The 18,940-nt window shown below is 36.6% G+C and overlaps 4 protein-coding genes and 1 pseudogene across 11 annotated transcripts; 2 read left to right on the forward strand and 3 right to left on the reverse strand.

The window, feature by feature from the left end:
- The first annotated feature begins 735 nt into the window (after positions 1–735).
- LOC140800426 (DNA-directed RNA polymerases IV and V subunit 4-like) lies at positions 736–5,569 on the forward strand. Of its 5 annotated transcripts, none has more exons than XM_073155218.1 (10): positions 736–922; positions 1,317–1,400; positions 2,448–2,573; positions 2,708–2,827; positions 3,453–3,564; positions 3,656–3,733; positions 3,842–3,875; positions 3,980–4,048; positions 4,602–4,705; positions 5,335–5,569. In XM_073155218.1, the coding sequence occupies exons 1-9, from the start codon at positions 844–846 to the stop codon at positions 4,674–4,676; spliced, it is 777 nt and encodes a 258-aa protein (XP_073011319.1). In that variant the 5' UTR covers positions 736–843; the 3' UTR covers positions 4,677–4,705; positions 5,335–5,569. The 5 variants fall into 5 exon arrangements, with proteins under 5 accessions (XP_073011319.1, XP_073011318.1, XP_073011321.1 ...); XM_073155217.1 differs by having other exon boundaries at positions 5,345–5,569; XM_073155220.1 differs by having other exon boundaries at positions 761–922; positions 3,845–3,875.
- A 95-nt stretch (positions 5,570–5,664) lies between these two features.
- Positions 5,665–7,520, reverse strand: LOC140800425 (extradiol ring-cleavage dioxygenase-like). Its single transcript, XM_073155215.1, is given in 4 exon segments — positions 5,665–5,981; positions 6,496–6,690; positions 6,692–6,864; positions 7,185–7,520. Coding segments are annotated over 4 exon segments (789 nt in total). The 5' UTR covers positions 7,413–7,520; the 3' UTR covers positions 5,665–5,788.
- On the reverse strand, positions 7,443–8,460 carry LOC140800428 (probable galacturonosyltransferase-like 7; annotated as a pseudogene).
- A 966-nt stretch (positions 8,461–9,426) lies between these two features.
- On the reverse strand, positions 9,427–14,336 carry LOC140800427 (calcineurin B-like protein 3). Of its 3 annotated transcripts, none has more exons than XM_073155223.1 (9): positions 14,221–14,336; positions 12,990–13,144; positions 12,731–12,813; positions 12,373–12,432; positions 11,775–11,883; positions 10,681–10,733; positions 10,407–10,487; positions 9,941–10,053; positions 9,427–9,757 (listed from the first exon to the last, which is right to left on the reverse strand). In XM_073155223.1, the coding sequence occupies exons 2-9, from the start codon at positions 13,111–13,113 to the stop codon at positions 9,700–9,702; spliced, it is 681 nt and encodes a 226-aa protein (XP_073011324.1). In that variant the 5' UTR covers positions 13,114–13,144; positions 14,221–14,336; the 3' UTR covers positions 9,427–9,699. The 3 variants fall into 3 exon arrangements, with proteins under 3 accessions (XP_073011324.1, XP_073011323.1, XP_073011325.1); XM_073155222.1 differs by having other exon boundaries at positions 12,990–13,121; positions 14,221–14,329; XM_073155224.1 differs by having other exon boundaries at positions 14,004–14,291.
- Positions 14,337–15,302: 966 nt separating this feature from the next.
- Positions 15,303–18,551, forward strand: LOC140799547 (uncharacterized). Of its 2 annotated transcripts, XM_073153905.1 has the most exons (6): positions 15,303–15,748; positions 15,841–15,989; positions 16,335–16,496; positions 17,307–17,422; positions 17,906–17,956; positions 18,046–18,551. In XM_073153905.1, exons 1-5 carry the CDS (start codon positions 15,571–15,573, stop codon positions 17,922–17,924), a joined length of 624 nt encoding a protein of 207 aa, XP_073010006.1. In that variant the 5' UTR covers positions 15,303–15,570; the 3' UTR covers positions 17,925–17,956; positions 18,046–18,551. The 2 variants fall into 2 exon arrangements, with proteins under 2 accessions (XP_073010006.1, XP_073010007.1); XM_073153906.1 differs by having other exon boundaries at positions 15,466–15,748; positions 17,906–18,551.
- Positions 18,552–18,940: the final 389 nt, after the last annotated feature.

The following is an 18,940-nucleotide window of genomic DNA, read 5'->3' on the forward strand; positions in this document are numbered from 1 at the left end:
AAATAGGATGGAAGCGTCCTCGTAGAAGAGACTTCGCTACGATTTCTCTTGTTATCCGACCAGAAGCAAGTCTCACTCGGTTTCATTTTAATTCCCTACTTATCCATGAATAGCGAGCGAACGGCGATAAAGTTATTCTGTTATCCGATTAATTTCTCAAAAATGCCCTCGTCGTAACTATTATTTTTCCAACCATGCATCCACTATTGTCTATGGTTCAAATCTGAAAACACCCATTGAATACCCTGTATATCAAATAAAATACAGGGCGCTCCTTTGTCAAATTTTTGGTGAATTTTCTCTTCAATAATACTGCATAAATACGGGGAGCTAAATATGAATTTTTCACTTAACACCCTGTATATATGTGAATTTTTCGTTCATATTATTTTTCATAAATGGGGTGCTAAATGCAATTTTTATAATTTTTTTGGTTTAATACTCTCTCTCTCTCTCTCTCTCTCTCTCTCTCTATATATATATATATATCTAGATTTTCTATTAACTAATATTTCATAAATACAGGTGAAAAGTTCTTTAATTATTTTGTGAAATTTTTATTTAACACCCTATGTATAAGTGAATTTTTGGCTCAATAAATATTGCGCAAGTATGGGATGCTAAAGACATATAAGAGTCTAATCGTAAAATCATGGAATAGTAGGGTATAAGATACAAATTTTCGTCGTTAACAATTTTACAGGGGTAAGGTTGTAACTTTGGATGACCTGGAATAACAAAAGCCATCTTAGCAGTTCGAATCATACAATTCGAAGTCCTAAAACCCTCGTATATATCGGGGTTTAACCTCACGATCGGAGAACCACCTCGAGGAATCCAGCAATGGCGGAGAAAGGGGGAAAGGGTTACTACGCCTGGAAGGGGAAGACCGCATCGAAATCGGTGGTCTCTAAGCAGCAAGGTTCGATCTCTTCGTCTTCTCCATTTCTCTTTACATTTCTCGGTCTCTTTTTGTGTCGGAATCGTGCAGTGCAGTGGGTGTAATCCAAATGGACTCGTACTGCTCACACTCTTAGATCTTCACGGTGGATAAAATGAAACGACCATAATAATTTGGCCTTTTTTTTTAATTGAGAATTCTGATTGTTAGAAGGGTTATAAGCTTGGTTTTGGTAAAATAGTTGAGATTCTATTTGTTGGATAAAATCAAATTGAATGTGCATATTTGCCATTTTACTTTAAGTAGTTGTAAAAAGTCTTGTTTGTTGCGATTTATTATTATTAATAGTAGTAGTATCATTATTAGGACAATAAATAGTTGATGCCTTGCTACTAATGAACCTTTATCCATATAGGACCATCCAACAGAGGGAAGGAAGACGCGTCTCTGGACAAGTCGATACATGTCGAAATAGACTCATCAGATTCTGAACCTGAAGGTATATATTTTTTTCGGGAAAATTACATTGGTTAAGCCTAAATTCAATTCAGCCCCTTATAGTTTCGTTTGTGTCACTTTACCGATTATATTCAAACTGAAACCGATGTTTTTTATTATATTTGATCAACGAAGGTACTCATTATAGACAATATTATAGATAATTAAATAAGTTTTTTAACACATCTAAACTAATATGATCGTATTTTAATGGCAAAGATATGATAAAATTTATATATGTTTAATATATTTGTCATATAATTATCATCTGAAATCTGATCAATATTATTGTTGATGTATTGAAATAAATTTAGGCCTAACCACATGGAGCAAAATGTAGCTTCTCCTATTCTTTTACTCTACTTGTCTTTTTCCCAGTCTAGTGATCAAGGAAGGTTAATGTATTCCTAAATTGATTCCCATTTTTATGTAAGTTCTGTGTGTATTTAGTAGAATTTTTGTTTAATTATTTAGATGATTATGTCTTGGAAACAACACATTAGATGGTCGGCAAAGACGATGTCTAAGTTGAAAAATATCAGTGATGTTAGTTGTAATGTTGGATGAGCCATCATGGTAGAGATTAGAAGGGCTTAATCAGATGGAGGTGCAAGCTTTGCAATGCCACTCAGATTATTTTTATTCAATAGTTCACCACCTAATTGCAACTCATTTAATTTATTGTGAGGCATAATCCTACTTTTTAACTAATTAGAAACAAGGTAACTGAAAAGCAGAAGAAAAAGAAGGCAAGAACAAATGATATTTTAGAACATGATTTATTGCTGATTTCTATTGAACTATTGGATGATATTTACTGCTGGGCCCAATTAAATATTTTTTAATTTGATTGAATTAATTTCCATAATTGATCCTTAGCACTATTAACTTATCATCTTGCATGACTGCTTCTTGTTAAAATATGGCCTTGGTAGCTATAGTACCTTGCTTACGATGAATCCATATTTATTGAATCATATTTATTGAATACATACTCTAAATATTCACTTCATATATGTGATGCAGTAACTTTCATCCATCCTCTTAGATAATAATCAGGGTTCATCAAAGTCAAATGGTAAAACATCAGCTGACCCGATATCTTGTACGAATGTCTCCACTGACAGCCTTAAATCTGGTGAAAAGGCTTCATTGAAGACTCCAGCTGCTAAAGGTAATCATCTTTTTTGGTTTTTTTCTTGTATCCAGATCATCTTAGGATTAATAAAATTCTACATAGGTCCTCTAGTTTTCTTCAACACATTTCTAAGGTCATGGCCAGGCTTTAATTTTTTTCTGGTTTTATAGGTGATTTGGGCAAAGGAGGAAAGACGTCTAATGTAGGGAAGGCTGTGGGAAAAGGTTCTTTGCCACGTTCATCTGGTATGAAGCCTCCTATAACAGAGGTCGAACTGAAGTTAGAACTAGGTCAGTTCTTTCCCTGATTAGTTTACTTTCTTTAACAAAAATATTCTCAGTTAGATTTCTGATGCTCGAGACAGATGGGATAGACATACTTTGAATTGGGATAAAGGTTCTGGATGTTGTAGATGCAGTTAGTTCTGTAAATAAAAATTAGAATATATTTGTTTTATAAAGCATAATTAGCAGTTTCAATGAGCCATCTTTAATTAGAATGATGTTTAGGTTTTACACGGATGATTAGGAAGGTAGAATTTATGTAAAGTTTGAATTCCTGTGAACAAGATCAGCATTGTTTTACCAACTTGGAAGTACTCCCTATAGTTAGTTGGACACTTAAATGGTACTGATAGTCTTGGACTCTTGGTTTAAAGAGAATTTCTGATGGAAACTTCAGTTTTGTGAATCATAACATTGTTATTGGGTGAACCTTAGGAAACTTTTGTTTATGACAAATGGTTCAGTATAATACCATGGTTAAATATTTCTGCAAGGTACAAGTGGAAGTTATTTATAGGTTCTTTGTGTATCTATATTACATCTGACCAGTCTAGGATTTAATGTTTGGCTAAATGATTGTGTATACTTAATTACTAAGCTTGAATTCCTTATTCATTGTAATTAATTGCAGATATTCCTAAGAGTGCTAGGATATTAATGGATTGTGAAGCAGCAGAAGCGTTAAAGGAAATCCATGAACATATGACTATCTTATCCGAGGACCCGAAGATAAAAGTACCTGAGTAAGAATATTAGGCATTAATCTTTCTGCAACAGCTTGTTCATCAACTTCAATATTTTCAGGCATAAAATGACAATGGCTTCTTCTTTTAGGTCATTTGGAAAAGCACTACAGTACTCAAAAAGTGGTAGTCATTATACTGACACGAAGTCCGTGAGACAACTCCTAGAGTATCCTTGAACTCAGACTTTCAACTGATGTAAATTAGTAATGCATTATCATTTATCGATCGTTTGCTTCAAGGAAAAACCAGTTAAGCCCTTAATTTTAATTTCCAGTAGTCTCAAAACTAACGGGGTCAATGATGGAGAGGTCTGTAGCTGATCGGTTATGTGCAGTAGTTTTGTTCTCCTCTTTTTTTAAGTCTCTTGGTGATTTTAAAGGCATTCATATCCATGATGTTTCTATCGTTACAGATATGCATGATAGGAAATGTTTGCCCAGATAATCTTGAGGAAGTATATGCTCTTATACCATCACTGAAGGTGAGAACCATTTCTTGCTGATTATTCTTTGCATCATTGAGCAGTACTTTATGATCACATTTCTTACACTGAAACATGTGGATTGTCTGGACACTTTTGCATGAACAAGACTAGTATAGCCATGAAGAGAATTAAAACTAATATGGTCTTTATTTTAAACCTAGCATATCAAAATACATTAAGAATAATCTTTGACTGATGTTAAAGGTGATGAAAATACAGTTCAGCAAGTAATGCTGTTGCATTTTAAAATCGAATCATGTCGGCAGAGGTTGAAAATGTACCTTAGGTATTAGGCCAGCATTTATTTATCAATTTAAAGCAACACATTGTAGTTAGGATACTTGATCCAATGGGCAGAAATCTTTCTTGATTCATCAAGTATAGCACTTGAGCGATGAAAGAAGATGATATGCTTTAGTGATATTTTTGTATTACTTGTTTTATACAGATATCTTTATTTCTTTTCCTAGTCTGAGTAATCTTTGGCTCATGTTTTTCCATTTAATTAATTCACTAAGATTTGCAAGATGATGTGTTTATATTAATATAGGCAAATATACATAAGAACGAAGGACCAATCAGGGACGCACTCTTACGTCTGGCAAAGTTCAAAAGTTCAGGATAAGCAGCTCGAATAAGTTGCACAGTTTCAATGTAAGCACTTCTTCCTTAAATTGTCTTTAAGTTGCTTTCTTTTTTCCAATTAAAATCATCCTCTATTTGGAGGAAGGTTTGCCCATAGCCATCCTTGTCACCAGTCATAGGCAATCCCAATGTGTAGTTAGCTGTTTAATATACTTGCTTGACTATAATTCCTACTTCCATGGATCTAGAAAAAGATCCTCGATAAGTAAAAGAAACTCCTCTCTTATGTAGGAGAGCTTATAGGTGTATTCAGGTTAATCGGTCACCCTTCTGGACCTTTTACACTGGTGTCTCCAGTATTTCATATGATTTTTTTTTAATTTATTTGTTTCTGGCTACAGTGGTCTTATAATTCTGACTTAAATGCACTGCTTGACATTATGAATTTATTTCAAACACCTACTGCAAGTCGGACCGGAAAAAAAAATTAACTCCAACAGTGTATGATCTCAGAAACCATGACCATCTGGACTCGTCATGAATTGTTCTACAGAAAATACGCATGAGATTTTCTTTTGATTCTACTCTTTCCTGTTTGAGGGAAAATTATGATATCTCAGGGGTTAATCTCACTTGGTTTATTACATCTCTGCATTCGTAGTCGTCATTGTTTGCTTCTCATCTAATTCTCGTCACAGTACTATACAGTTGTTAACCTGGAGCACTTCGAGGACGAAGGTTGAAGACAATGAACTTATGATGATCTTGTATTTTGGATGATACAACAATCGGTGGTTTCATGCTTGCTGAAATATTTTCTGGCTACTTTGTACGTCTGATGAATTTAGCTTGCCATGTTGTGATACTGCTACAAACTCAAATGCTCGCATTTGGATGAAACATTCCAAGCGATAAAATAATTTAACATTCCCAGTGTCTGGCTTATCTTGGATTGACTGAAGAGCTAGCCAACCTTCTTATTTGCTTTTCCAAGTTGTAAAGAGATGGGAGGGATTGCGAAGGACTGATGTCATGCAGATGAATCAAATACGGCACTAATAAACATTTTTTTACACATGGGAACAAGATGGTGAACACTATAATGCAGTAGTAGTATACGAGCAAAATATGGCACCAATAAGCTGAAACACTTCACTCTGCACTCTTAAACCGATAAGAGGCATAAGAAAGTGAACTATTAGTCCAGCTGTGGTGGAGTAGCTCAGCCTTCGGGTTCTCCCCTGCTGCCCCAAGAGCCACATGCAGAGGATACAAGTGCTCTAGCCAAGGGTGAGCAATCTTTGCACAAGGTGCCTTCTCCGCAAAGTGCTTCACATCTTCGTACCTATATGCACAGTAGTCCATCCAAAAATAAATCTTATCATTACTTGGAAAATAGATTCGAATGGAGTGATCAATGTATGTCACAGATAATTAAATGCCTAGTTTATCAGGTAGCCAACCTATGAAAACTCTACAGTTTCATTTGTGTTATTTTAATTAAATTATAGGTCGAATTTAAAAATACTCATTATAAAATTATAGAGAATTGGATAAATTTTTCGAAGCATCTAATATTGATTGAATTTTACATGATAAAAATATAATAAAAATATACATTTATTTAATATATTTGTTAATAAATAGTCATATCTTTATGATCTAAGATTTGATTGTTATTATAATTTTGTATTTAATGAGTATCTTTAAATTTAAATTATAATTTAATTAAATATGATAAAAATATATATATAATGGTCGCACTTTAGTTTACAATAGGAAGAGGGAAAATGGTAAAGATAAAACTATGAAGAGGGTGAAGTAAATTTATGCATAATATATATATATATAAAGTATACCTCCCGGCGAGAAGCGATTCCTTGAGCCAATTGTCGAAGTCCGAGGCCCACGTCGGAATAGGTTGGCTATTTGATCCAAGTGCTCTCAGGTTATGGGTGGCATTTCTTGACCCAATTATAAGGACCCCTTCTTCTCTAAGGGGGGCCAAGGCCTTTCCCATGTTGTAGTGGTATGTGCCATCTCTATGAGACTGGAGAGAGCTGGCACACTGGTATGGTTGCCTCTGGGTACATGAGCATGAGTGGAACCCAGGCTCCATGATCAAGTCCCCTGGACGTGTCTTCCTTGATGTGGCTAAACCCAGCTTGTTTGAGCAACTCCTTCACCTTCTTGGCCAAGTTGGGTGCACCTGGTGCTGGATATTTGAGCTGTGCAAATAGCAATTAGTCCATGATTAAAGCTGAAAGGCAAGAACATGAGGAAATTTTTTGAAGTCTTTTAACAACTTCAATTTAGATGAGCATTTGAATAACGTGAAGTGAAGGTTTGGGGAAACTCATTGATGTATTTCCTATAGAAAGATCGTATCCGAAAAGTCGTAATTCGAACATCTACTAAAACCAACTTTGACCGGAAATCAATCAAAAAGATATATTTTTGCCCTAATTCCACCACAAGAGGCACAAAATTACCAAACATCAAATCAAACAAGAGAAGTAGATGGGAAGCCGGAATATGAAGCACCGACCTGGTACATGGGTTTGGGGAAGCCATAGAAGTCGTAGATGGTATCGAGGGGACCGTCGACGACATTAACGGCGGGATCTGAGGTGTCCCAGTGAGCAGAGATGACGAGGATGGCCTTTGGGATGGATTGCAACACCTTGGCCTCCCACGACTTGAGGAAGTGCCTCGCCGGCAAGCTCTCGTCAATGGAGAGCGTCGGAAACCCATGAGATATGAAGAAGGTATCCATCGAACAACTCCCTCCGCAAACCAAAACAACTACGAGAGAGAGATTTATTTATTTGTTTGAAGAATTTAGGTACAGAGTGCCCTTCAGGAGTTGGTGAGAAAGAGGGGGTGCGTTGCGTCTAAAGTCTAAACCCCCTCACCTCAACCATACTCAGTTATTAGATAAATTGGGTGTCAACTTACACGTTAGTGACGTCAGATTACATCAGAATCAGATGCAAAATAACAATGAAACAAATATGGTCGGAGTCGAGGCGGACCGACGACTTCCCGCTGCCACTCAAATGAAGGAGGCTGACCGGGTCGGGATGGAGATCCCGGCGGCTGCCCCTCATGTTGTCCCCGCCGAGACCGTGCTGGTTCCACCTATGCTCAATGGGTGCCCACGTGTTCGGCAAACACGAGCAGGAACGACGGCAGCGAGCTCATCTCGTAGATACGGTGAGATATAGAACCTCTTGTTGAAGTAGCACGGCTGCCGACCGGTGAACGCGCTGGCAAGGCGGGTGTTCGGACTAGAAGCGATCGGTGAAGTATTTGGTGAAATTTGCGTGGCAGTACTCCGGGGCGCCGACCGTGCTGCCGACCAAATTGGTGGCCTAGAGCTTGGCCACGTCATCCACAACGACGAGGTCGGAGTCGATGTAGATGATGCGCCGCACGCACGACTCGAGGAGGTCGGCGAGGTAGCGTCGTGCGTAGTTGAGAGGCTGCTCAAGGGCTTGGGGGACCGAGGTGGAGATGAGGTTTCGGGCCCGGTTTGGGTCGAAGTAGTAGATCTTGAACCGGAGCTGGGGGAAGTAGGACCGGACCAGCGGCTCGAGGCCGTGGTCAGAGATGAGGAAGTAGAAGAAGACGGTCTCGGGGCAGATCGCGTTGCGGAGGACGGACTAGACGGCGGCGATCGAGCCGCAGAGGTACTCCTCGTCGAGCATGATCGCGATGTGGACAAGGGAGGGGTCGCAGATGGTGGAGTCACCACCTGACCCGCCGCATTGCGGAAGGGGCGCGCGCGCGGACGGCGGAATTCGGCGGCGCGGGCCTTCTCCGATGGCGCGAAGGGTGGGGGTTATGGTTTGAGGGGAGGAGAATCAGTGGGATCTAAATGAATTAGTTGAGGCTATTTTAGTAATTGAATAATTTTATTTAATTTTAATGGCTAAATTAATAAGATTATTTGGTTATTAGGAGTATAATAAAAAAATGTTTATGGATCTCCGTAAAAACTAGATATAATTCAACGGGACATAAATAATCCTAAAATATATTCTGTTTTAATCTAAATCCTCTTCCCGGATAAATAGAGGTGCTTGTGAAGGGTTTTGACCAAACTAGCCCTCCAAAAAAAAAGATTTATGATTTAGTGCACTTCAAAACTTATTTACAATTACGTTTTGCAATCGTTGTCTATATCAACGATATTTTAAATATAAAATTAGCAAGTAATAAAAAATTTAAAATCACTCAAAGAATTTGCCAAAATCTGAGGAGAAAATTTTCGCATAAATCGTTTTTCTAATCAGAAATCTATATAAAATTTGCTGAACTAAAAAAGCAATTATATATATAAAAAAATCACTTTAATAATTTTCTGAGTAAGTTTAAAATTTACATATATTCAGAAATTACTTATTGAGATGTTGATTTCAAAATGCAGCTAATTTTGTATAAGTGTTAAAAGTGAATTAGGCATCCTATAAAAAAAAATTTAGGAGCAAACTTAAAGATAATAAAAAACACAAAATATAAACAAAATTCAAATTTAGGAGCAAACTTATATCCTGTTTTCCAGGAAAGGGCTCATATATTCAATTTATGTATTGAGATATATTAGCCCTAAGATACACAGTGAGATATGTTCTAGAAATATATTGACCAAATATGATGATCCAAAATCAACATTAGATTAGGTTAGATTATGTAGAATATCCTTGCAAATATTAGCCACCTTAGATATGCACACTTCCTCTGTATCAAACAGTTCATATTTCTAAAGTCACAATGGAAGTATAATCTTGCATAAACTTTAATCCACTCAAATACTAAAGATGCTTTATGAACAATGCGGAATTTTCAAAAAACAGAAACAATTACAAATCGAGATAATATTCGCAAATAGATTGTGGAGAAGACTAAGGTTATGAGGCAATCAAATAAGACACTCCTAACACCCAATGTATAATGCGCTCCTGGACACTACAAACTTGTGACCGCAAGCTACTAAAACTAGTTCAGCACAGCATGCCATTATGAACATTTCTGATGCGCTTTGGATATGAATCAGAACCTCAGGTATCGTCGACTTGAGAGTGAAAGACAAAGCTCGGGAAGGTAGTGGTGATATCCCTGTTCATGGAATAAAGATAGTTTAGCAAAAGAACCACAAAGCATATTATGAAGAGACAATCATGTAATGAAAGGTTCTGTCATTATCACAAACAAGGAGAAAGGTTCTGTGACATCCACAAATTGACAAAAAGCCCCAACATAATGGGAAATGGTAAAGAACCTGAAAGCAAGACATCTTACTTGAGGTACTGCAGGGTCATATTCTTCAGCAAAGAGGGATGTCTCAAAACGAGACTGCGCCACTCTTCCTTATCAATTCTCCCATCATGTTTTGTGTCTGCTTCTTCAAATGTCTTGTTACAGAAAATGGACGTGTTAACTGGGGGATATTATTCATCTTCAATTATATAGTGAAAAGGTTGCATGAAGCAGCAGTTCATAGTCATCAACATTAAGATGTTGAATTTTAGCACCATTAATATATATGATCCCTATCAATATTATCAGTGTAGCATACCTAGAAGATTCTGATACAAAAGGTGCATTAACAACTCACTAGTCTAAAAATGGAGTAATACAGGAAGAAATTCACGAGTAATCTTAATGATTCAGTGTAACATGGACATGCTAACTGCTTTTAGGAAGAACTAAAGAGCCATTACTGTGTTCTCAGCATGAAAAAGTAAGGTTTTCTATAGATGTGCACCTTATCAATGATATTCTCTATGACATCATCTGAAAGATTCATGCCCGATTCAGCAAGTGTAGCCACTACCATTTGCTTAACCTGAGAAACAAATTCAAAACAGATGTATTTCTTACCAGAATTCTAGCTCCATAATCAGACAAATAAAATTATGTCTAAGGATATATATTGCAAAGAAAGATTTTCAATTATCCTAGTCAAGGCCTCAATGTCAAAATAAACCAGATGTACAAAATAGTAGTTTATTAATGAGCATATATGTAAATAAATTTACCTCTTGTCTTTCAATGAAACCTTGTTGCTTGAGATCATATAGTTGGAAAGAAACTGCAAATTGACATTGTAAGTTTTCGTTCTCCAGAAAATCCAGTCACAAAAATAAAAATAAATAGATTAATTCAAAGAAAGTGAGGAAATACATATGTAAAAGAGAATGGAAATGCAATGCTTATAAATTAAGAAAAGGGCATCATGGCGCACAAACCTCCCAACCACACGAGGTCTGGGGAGGGGGGTTGTACACACTGTTTCTAAGGCTTGAATCTATGACTCTTTGGATGCAACGGTAAGCCCTCACACCAAATGAAATCCTCTAACATGTAATGTCTACGACAGTGAAATATTTTAAGCAGGAGAATCATAAATCTGAAAGAGATTTGTCCGATTATGAGCCCCAAAGGAATTCATTGAATAAATAAGCTGTAGATAAGTAGAAAAATACTCGATGATTACTGAATCAAACTAATTTCCACGATAAGAAACCTTAATCTTCTCTGCTAGAAAGTGGATCAAACATAGAATTTCCTTCCCGTGCAGTCTATTTTCCTAAATATTATCAGAGAAACAAAATTTTCATTTCATAACCATCGTCACTAAATAGTTCATAACTGCATATCACTATTCTCATAAATATCGTGGGAGCTTCCTCTTTGGCATCAGTCAAAAAAAGATCCCACCAAAAGGCAGGGTCAAGGATATCACAATGTGGACAAATTTGTGAAAAAAAAATAAAAAACAAGGATTTGGGCAATTGCAATAGATGTAGGGGCCACGAAGATGCTGGCAGTGGAAAATGCATTGTATACAAGACTTGATGCAACCATGGACCTGGGACCTATAGGGAGGTGCGAAATGCGAGGCAGTGAACTAGATTACTGCAGAAAGTGGCACAGAGTCATCAAACATCAATAAGAGATTCATTGTAAGCATGCTTTTATGTAATTTAATAGTACAACTATTATGAGCTTGAATACCATAACTAGACAAGCATATCAAGTTTGGGAAGTGACACTTAGCCACCTCACCTCTTGAAATTATTCAAAGCAGAAAAAGGCATAAAAAAGTTAGCTAGAAGATTATAAAACTTACACTCAATTTTATCATCAATTGGAGCATTAGGATGGAACACAGAAAGAGCCCGAGCAAATTCTTCAAATCCTAGAATTCCATTGTGCTTTGTGTCGAACAAGTCAAACACCTAAGACATTGAAAATTGAAAAGACTTATAAGCAATTTTGAATGAATATAAAAGCAAAATATTGCCATAAAGTGTCTTCATTACAACACCCTATTGTAAATCACCATGTTAAGACAAAGCATTTACATTCAAGAGTAAATGCAAAGAAGATTGTAGCTATCAATTCTTAAGTTCAGCAAATTCCTTATGACAAAGAAATGACAAAGAACCTTGTCCCTTCTTTCTGCTCCAAGCAGAATTTTTAGTTTGTATTCATGCAATCAACTAAGGTTAACTTGCTGTATTATGTATTTGTCTCTCACTATCAACTTCATATTAATAACGAGTTGTAGTTTTTGCTTGATTTCCTCTTGGAACTTTTTAGTCCATTCAAACTTAAAGTTCTATGATTAGTTAAAAAGAAAATGAATGAACAAAACCGACCAAACAACAAGCAGCATAGACAGGGTGTGCATTTGAAGCTTGTCCAAAAGTTTAATATGTGCTTACCCGATCAGCAAATAAACTCTCCTTTTTGTTAGTCTTAAATAGTGCCAATTGGAATTCCTCCTGCAGCAAAATAACAACCATTCAAAAGGTGTACCAATATATGACTATATAACATGCTGAGCTAAATTTGAAGGGGGGAAATTGCAACATGAAATCCCTACATCAGCATAGAGACTACGCATGAAATAAGAACTATCCTAGTAAAGCTCCTAATTCTATCAAAACATAATTTAGAATGGCAATAGCACAAGACTTCCACTGGCATAAAATAGATACAATGTTGCCAATAAATTGTTTCAGGTCACACCAAACAATGTGCAAAGATATTTCAAAATTATGAATTAAATGAGTTTCTAACCTTGTTAATCAAGCCATCGTCAATCACAGCACTGCTAATCTTTTTAAACAGCTCGTATAAAGCTTCAATTTCACTTACACTAACTGCACATTAAATAAATATATTTCCAGTTAAATTAAGAAGCTGATATAAGAGAAATATTCCACATTTGAGGATGCAAGTGCCCGAAAAGAAGATGGAAGGTGAAGCAAAAGCCTAAGTTATGATCTGGTCCCAGAAAATTTCAGTAGCAAGTTAGAAAGGATAGCATTTGACATACAAACTGTTTCCCTCGCCAAACGTTCAGGATCTTCAAGGCCCTTTGGCTGCTTGTACAGATCAAGATCACAACAGCTCAAAAGGACTGCAAATACTTGCTTGATCCCCTCTAGGCACTGCAACATGATATCATCTGCTCATAAACACACTCCATACCTGCAACCAGTCAGTATAACCCAGAAAAATCTCAAAACTTTCAGGAAGTTTGATTGACAACTGGAAAAGTAATTAAATTTGAGAGGAGAAGAATCTCTGAATAGTCTCTTCACCAAAGCCCAAGGGGAAAGAAACTGTGAAAGCAGATAGCTACCCTTAGCCTTACACGAAAAGTAAGGACACATTACTTGTCATTGCACCAAAGATGACAGAATTGCAGTTATGACAAATACATATGATTTGCATTGTCATGCACACAGAAATATCTAATTAGAACAATTAGAAATGAAAGCCATAACTTTCATGCAGTAGACAAAATAGGAATCCAATGTCCATAGAGATATTACGCTGGCAATGTGTGAGCAACAGTGCATGGCTGCAATATCGTCAAATTTCCCAGGAAGTAACCATTTGGGTCATGAATAGAATTGCAATCTTGTCCATTCAACTAAATTAGAAAAAAGGAGAAGGAAAAAAGGCAAGAATACCATAAAGGAAATCAAATCCGCTGATAACACTGTGATACATCATCTTTGCTATGCCCGTTGGCAATATTGAGTGCTATTGGAGTACGTCTACATATACAACTCAAAAATCGTAATGGCTACTCGTCGACTAAAGTTGTCCTTAATCTCCTACATCGACCCTGATCAAAATTCTATTCTCTTGTCATTGGATCTAAAACCTCTCTCGATCCGATCTAATTTTAATTCCAAATACCTTCATCTACCATATTTCAGAAACAAGCATCTAAACATCGACAGTTTCCGATTCATCCAATCCCATAATACAAACAAACTACAACTCAATCCAAACAAACTCTCGCGATCGCGCAAGCCGTTGATTCAAGCCCTCTCACCTCTGAAAAGGTCGAAAACAAACGAAAGCAAATGTAAACTTCTCTTGCTTGAAACCAGATCCAGCGAACGACCTGACGAGATAACAACCGCATCGAACTCGGACTCCGATTCCGGTATCCCCGGAATCGCGAAATTGAGGATTAAACTATCGGAATCGAAGGAAAGGTTCCGAAGATTCTATGGAAGGAAGAGAGAGCAGAGAGAGAGGAGGCTTGCCTCTGGAAAAGGGAAATCCATGAGAGGAAAGAGGAAGAGCTCGGATTCCCATACATTTCTCCAGTCGGTTTGGCCTCGAAACCAAAAGGCAAAGCTATTTATTATTCTCAAATATTCTAATCGCTAAGATATTATATAAAACAGATTATTTCTAAATTAATTACATTTCACACCCTAAAAGTTTAGATTATTTCGAAGTTACTTACATTTCACACCCTAAAAGTTTGTAATTTTGGTTTACCTAGTAATTTTTTACTTAGTCTCCGTTAAGCTTTTAGCTAATATAGTAAATCGTCTAGTCTAGACATCAAATAATGTGCGTCGTCGAATAATTGCTCCGAACCAAACGCCACTAAGACTTCAAGTTCTGCTCTTCCAAGCTAACTCCACTACCGAACCATAAACCGATTCGAACTGTTAAGCCAAGCCACCAAATAATTTTTCTTTAATATTATTTGGGGTTGAAGTTAAAACTATGACCACGTTGGTCGTGGTGAAAGACTTTATGTGGTCCCCAGTACCAAGTTGCCAGCTCCGACAAAGTGCTGCGTACAACCAATCAAAGACGCAAGTAAGCATTCATAAAGTGGTTTAGCAAATAAGTTTGCATTATTAATCCGGTTGAGTTGGTTAATTAGACCGTAATATACTAATCAAGTGGTATGTAAAATAATAGAGTACGGAATCTTTTGAGCTTTGGATACGAAATAGGACTTAATTGCAATCTAGCTATTGATCTAATCTAGTTTGGTTACTACTCTAATCATTCGGATTCGAAAAAGGACTTAATTCAGCAGATCTCTTTAATTTAATCGTTGCAGACTTTGGTTGGACCTTTATTCTAATCTACATCTGATTTATTTATTGGTCGAATTTATTTTAGATCAGATCAATTAATTTACTTGAGTTAAACACAATTTACCTATCAAACCACCTCCAATCTTTTAATTTACGAACCAAATTCTTCGGATATATTTGTAAATAACCATAAAGAATATTCTCAGTATATTCCATGCATCTGGAGGTGGTTTTTTTATAATTATAACTCGTTTAGTCAATTTGCAAATATCTAAACAGGAGGAGGTTTTTTGCAGATTTACCCATTAAAAAACAGAGTAAATTTGCAACATCTGACAGGAGGAGTTTTTCATAATAAATCCGAATTATATGTCGTATTTGCAAAAACGCTCTAATTTCAAAGTATACTCCAAATCTAGCTAATGGAAGTCGGCGTTGTGTATTACATACAGGTGAAACCCTACTAAAACCCATGTGCTTTGAAACCAGACACTGAATCGAAACCAGAGTAGACAACCACGAAAGCAAACGAGGAGGAGACGACGATCTCCAATGGCTTCTCGTCGATCTCTTCAAACCCTAGTAGATTTATCCCGCCAACTACGCCTCACTCGATCCATCTCCTCCACTCCACGCCTCGATAGCCTCGGATGGTTCGACAAGATCAAGGGAGCCATCACTGGGAAACCCTCCTCGGATTCCTCCAAGACCACATCTTTCTCTCTCCTAGGTGCGATTGAGCTCCCATTCCAGCTCTATTGGTTTGGTTCGGATTGGTTTGTTGATTCGGACCCGTGGTGGGGCTTGTTTATTTGGATGTAGATTTCGCCGATCAGATGGATAAGGCGAGGAAGCTGGGGTCTTTCAAGAATTTCGTTGTCGGGAGGTGCAGCGAAGCGACCATTTCTGATGCGTTCGTGAAGCATTCGGCGATTTTGCGGTATCTTGGGTCGATTGATCCGACCGGAGAGGTTAGCTTGGTTGACGTCTATTTGATTCTTTAGATTCATCTTTTTTTTTTTTTAATAGGTGTAGCTGTTTTAGTTCCAGTTTATCAAGTCTACTGTTTGAAACTATTAAGTTCTTATATATCATTTTATTCCAGTGGTGGATGGGATTTAATTAAATACAATTGTTTGAGTTCTCATTATCAGTTAAACGCTTCTTGATGTTCATTTGTGCTTGGTATTCTACATCTTCTTTTGGAAGCTAGATTACATGTGGCACTATGCACATTTTGCATCTTGAATTTAATTTAAATTGATTTAGAATTTTGAACTTTGTTATTCATGTTGGAAGCTTGCTTTTACTTGTAGAGTCTTCAAAATAGCCACAAAACTGATGCAACAAAGCATTGCAATTGCACAATATCTGATGTTGAGCACGTATTGGCGAAGTACTCATGGGCCAAAGAGGCTCAAAAGAAAATAGATAAGTTGAAAGAGGAAGGAAAACCATTGCCCAAGAGCTTTAGCGAGGTAATCCTCAAGTAATCAAGTTGGAATATTGCCAGAAAAGTTAATAACTATTGTCAAATCTGTGTTGCATAGCATGAAAAGCATAGTTTAGATTTTTTATCTGTTAGTTCTTTTATGAAAAGTTGTTATTGATACCTAAAAGAACAAGTCTTTGTTTCTTCGCATAGACTGGCATCAAACTGCAGTTAACTGATCAGGTAAGGTAAGCGTCCATTATCATTTTAAGTAGACATTGTAACTTTAAGGTACATGAGTTGTAGTTTATCAAATTTGCTTACTTGGTTATGACGTCTGCAATAACTGAATATGATACAGAAGTTGTTTGAGTTTCAGACCGTATTAAACCAGGAACCACAGTTTTATGTAATTGTAGACTCATAGTTAAGCAATTTGAATTGAGCTATATGTGAATATTGACCAACAGATCCAATGATCAGCATAATTTGGATACCAATTCTTATAACATAACAATAGTACGAAATATTCTGCATTATTCGCCAAGCACGGACCTAGCAAAATTCTGTAATCATTAAAGGTTTTCCTAATTCCATTGTAAGCTCCACCATAAATTTTACTGATCGATGTTCCTGCAAAGTTTGATTAATTCTTCAAAGCCAGATCTTTTTAAATTTATTTTATTTATTTACATAGTTTATTGTGTTTATAGGGAAGAACTTATTTTGATATTTATACTAATGTAATGTAACCTTTCCCAACTATGTCTCATTATGCCAGTCAAAAGTACTTTCATTATGTTGGAAAGGATTTTTTTTTTTTCCTTTCAGGATTTTAAGACCCCTGGCTTTGTAGGTGCAAAAACTAATGGGCTCAACACCATTGGAGGCTGGGAGGTCTAACTTGGCAAAGAGCGGTCAAATAAGTAGGAATTCTCCCTGCCCATGTGGGTCTGGAAAGCGATACAAAAGGTATAGAAATGCTACTTGTAGGTGTTCCATGTTTAATACTTTCATCATATTAAGTTAAGATATATCTATGTTCAAAGAACTTTGCTTAGAGAGCACGATACTTTGGGAACAAACAAATATAATATCCTCATGTTAGGCCTACTGCCAATTAGAAAAGTAAACAAATTTTAGTACTACTCTTTTGTATTAGATCCTTCTGCTTTCTATTTCCCGTTCAAATAAGAATTTCTTGTACTAGTATAATGTCATTAAGCAAATTTAGCAACATAATGGCATGCTGTCAGTGCCAGTATGTTTTATGAATGTTATAGTTCCACAATTTGCCTCTGGTTAGATAAACAGTGCCCAAAGCAGGAAGGATTTAGGAATTATGATTCATGCTGCTGATGTAAGATAATTTGAACTAGTATTGATGCTATGCAATTTAATACTGTACTTGCATCCTAATATTGCCATTTTCTTCTCATCTATCTGAACATGAAGGTGCTGCGGAATGACCTGAGATGGAAGGACGCAAACTTGAGCCCAACTTATGTAAGCTACTCAAAGATTAATAGTCATACCTGATAAATGATCCAGTTAGCTCTCTTGTTTTCTCCTGCTGAGATTTTTAGCTTTTGCAGCTGCTGCTGCTGATCTGGTTGCTAATTTAAACGGGGAAACTAATTTGCCTCCTGCTATTGAGTAGCTTGGATTTGTGGCAGAAATATCTTTAATGTTCCAAAACTAAAAGAAGTTGGTGAGGACACAAGAATTCCAAATGATATCTGGATTATCTACAAAGACAAGCCTGGGCAGGCACTAGAGAATAATAAATATGGCTGGTTCTGGTTATGCATAACCTTCTATATTGGATTTCTTGTATGAGTGAGCTTTTCCGCTCCCTTTTTCCTTCACGTCATGTGAAATCTTAGCAATAGTTCCAAGTGTTTTTTTGAAGCAGAGGACTGTTTGATTTGTATAATTTCTGAACATCCAGTCAGATAAGTATTAAACAGGCCATGAGAATGAACAAGTGAATAATTGTCTAGAAATTGAGATTGGATAATGGACAAAGGAAAGATACCAGATTCTGGTAATATGAATTCTCAAGTTGAAGAAATAAAAAATGTAGCCCTGATGTTTCGAAGTTGCTTGTTAATTGTTTCTTTGATGTGAATGGAGTTTCTGATCGTGTTACCAGAATAGGAGGGTTAGGAGATGGTTTGACTGCAGACTGCTATATGGATTATTTTGGATCAACTGAAACAAAGTAAAGCTAGAGGACGCTATTGACGGTTGACTATTTTAAATCTGCCATTCTTTTTACAAGTCTAGTTTATTTCGAAATACAAGTCCACATTACTTCGAATTTGAAATTCAAGACTGTTTGAAACAGCTTACCGAATTAGCAACTTCCATTTCAAAATAGCATATCCAATTAACAAATTTCGTAAAAAATTATGAAGTTGTACATATTGGTATACGAGAAAATTACAACTATCTTATCACTTTGGGGGGCTAGAAGAAACAAGACCT

This window comes from Typha latifolia, chromosome 13, assembly GCF_019914945.1.
Source record: "Typha latifolia isolate L0001 chromosome 13, TyphaL0001v2, whole genome shotgun sequence".
Lineage (NCBI taxonomy): Eukaryota > Viridiplantae > Streptophyta > Magnoliopsida > Poales > Typhaceae > Typha > Typha latifolia.

What these genes read in the sequence shown, in the direction of transcription:
- LOC140800427 (XM_073155222.1), bottom strand. Translation starts at nt 14,272, where the DNA reads ATGGGAATCCGAGCTCTTCCTCTTTCCTCTCATGGATTTCCCTTTTCC. An exon ending in TTTGGCGAGGGAAACAGTTT is followed by an intron (nt 12,814 to 12,989) that starts GTATGTCAAATG and finishes TTTAATGTGCAG; the next exon opens with TTAGTGTAAGTGAAATTGAA. An exon ending in ACGATGGCTTGATTAACAAG is followed by an intron (nt 12,433 to 12,730) that starts GTTAGAAACTCA and finishes ATTTTGCTGCAG; the next exon opens with GAGGAATTCCAATTGGCACT.
- LOC140800426 (XM_073155218.1), top strand. Translation starts at nt 844, where the DNA reads ATGGCGGAGAAAGGGGGAAAGGGTTACTACGCCTGGAAGGGGAAGACC. An exon ending in ATCAGATTCTGAACCTGAAG is followed by an intron (nt 1,401 to 2,447) that starts GTATATATTTTT and finishes CCATCCTCTTAG; the next exon opens with ATAATAATCAGGGTTCATCA. An exon ending in CGAACTGAAGTTAGAACTAG is followed by an intron (nt 2,828 to 3,452) that starts GTCAGTTCTTTC and finishes AATTAATTGCAG; the next exon opens with ATATTCCTAAGAGTGCTAGG.
- LOC140799547 (XM_073153905.1), top strand. Translation starts at nt 15,571, where the DNA reads ATGGCTTCTCGTCGATCTCTTCAAACCCTAGTAGATTTATCCCGCCAA. An exon ending in CACATCTTTCTCTCTCCTAG is followed by an intron (nt 15,749 to 15,840) that starts GTGCGATTGAGC and finishes ATTTGGATGTAG; the next exon opens with ATTTCGCCGATCAGATGGAT. An exon ending in CGATTGATCCGACCGGAGAG is followed by an intron (nt 15,990 to 16,334) that starts GTTAGCTTGGTT and finishes TTTTACTTGTAG; the next exon opens with AGTCTTCAAAATAGCCACAA.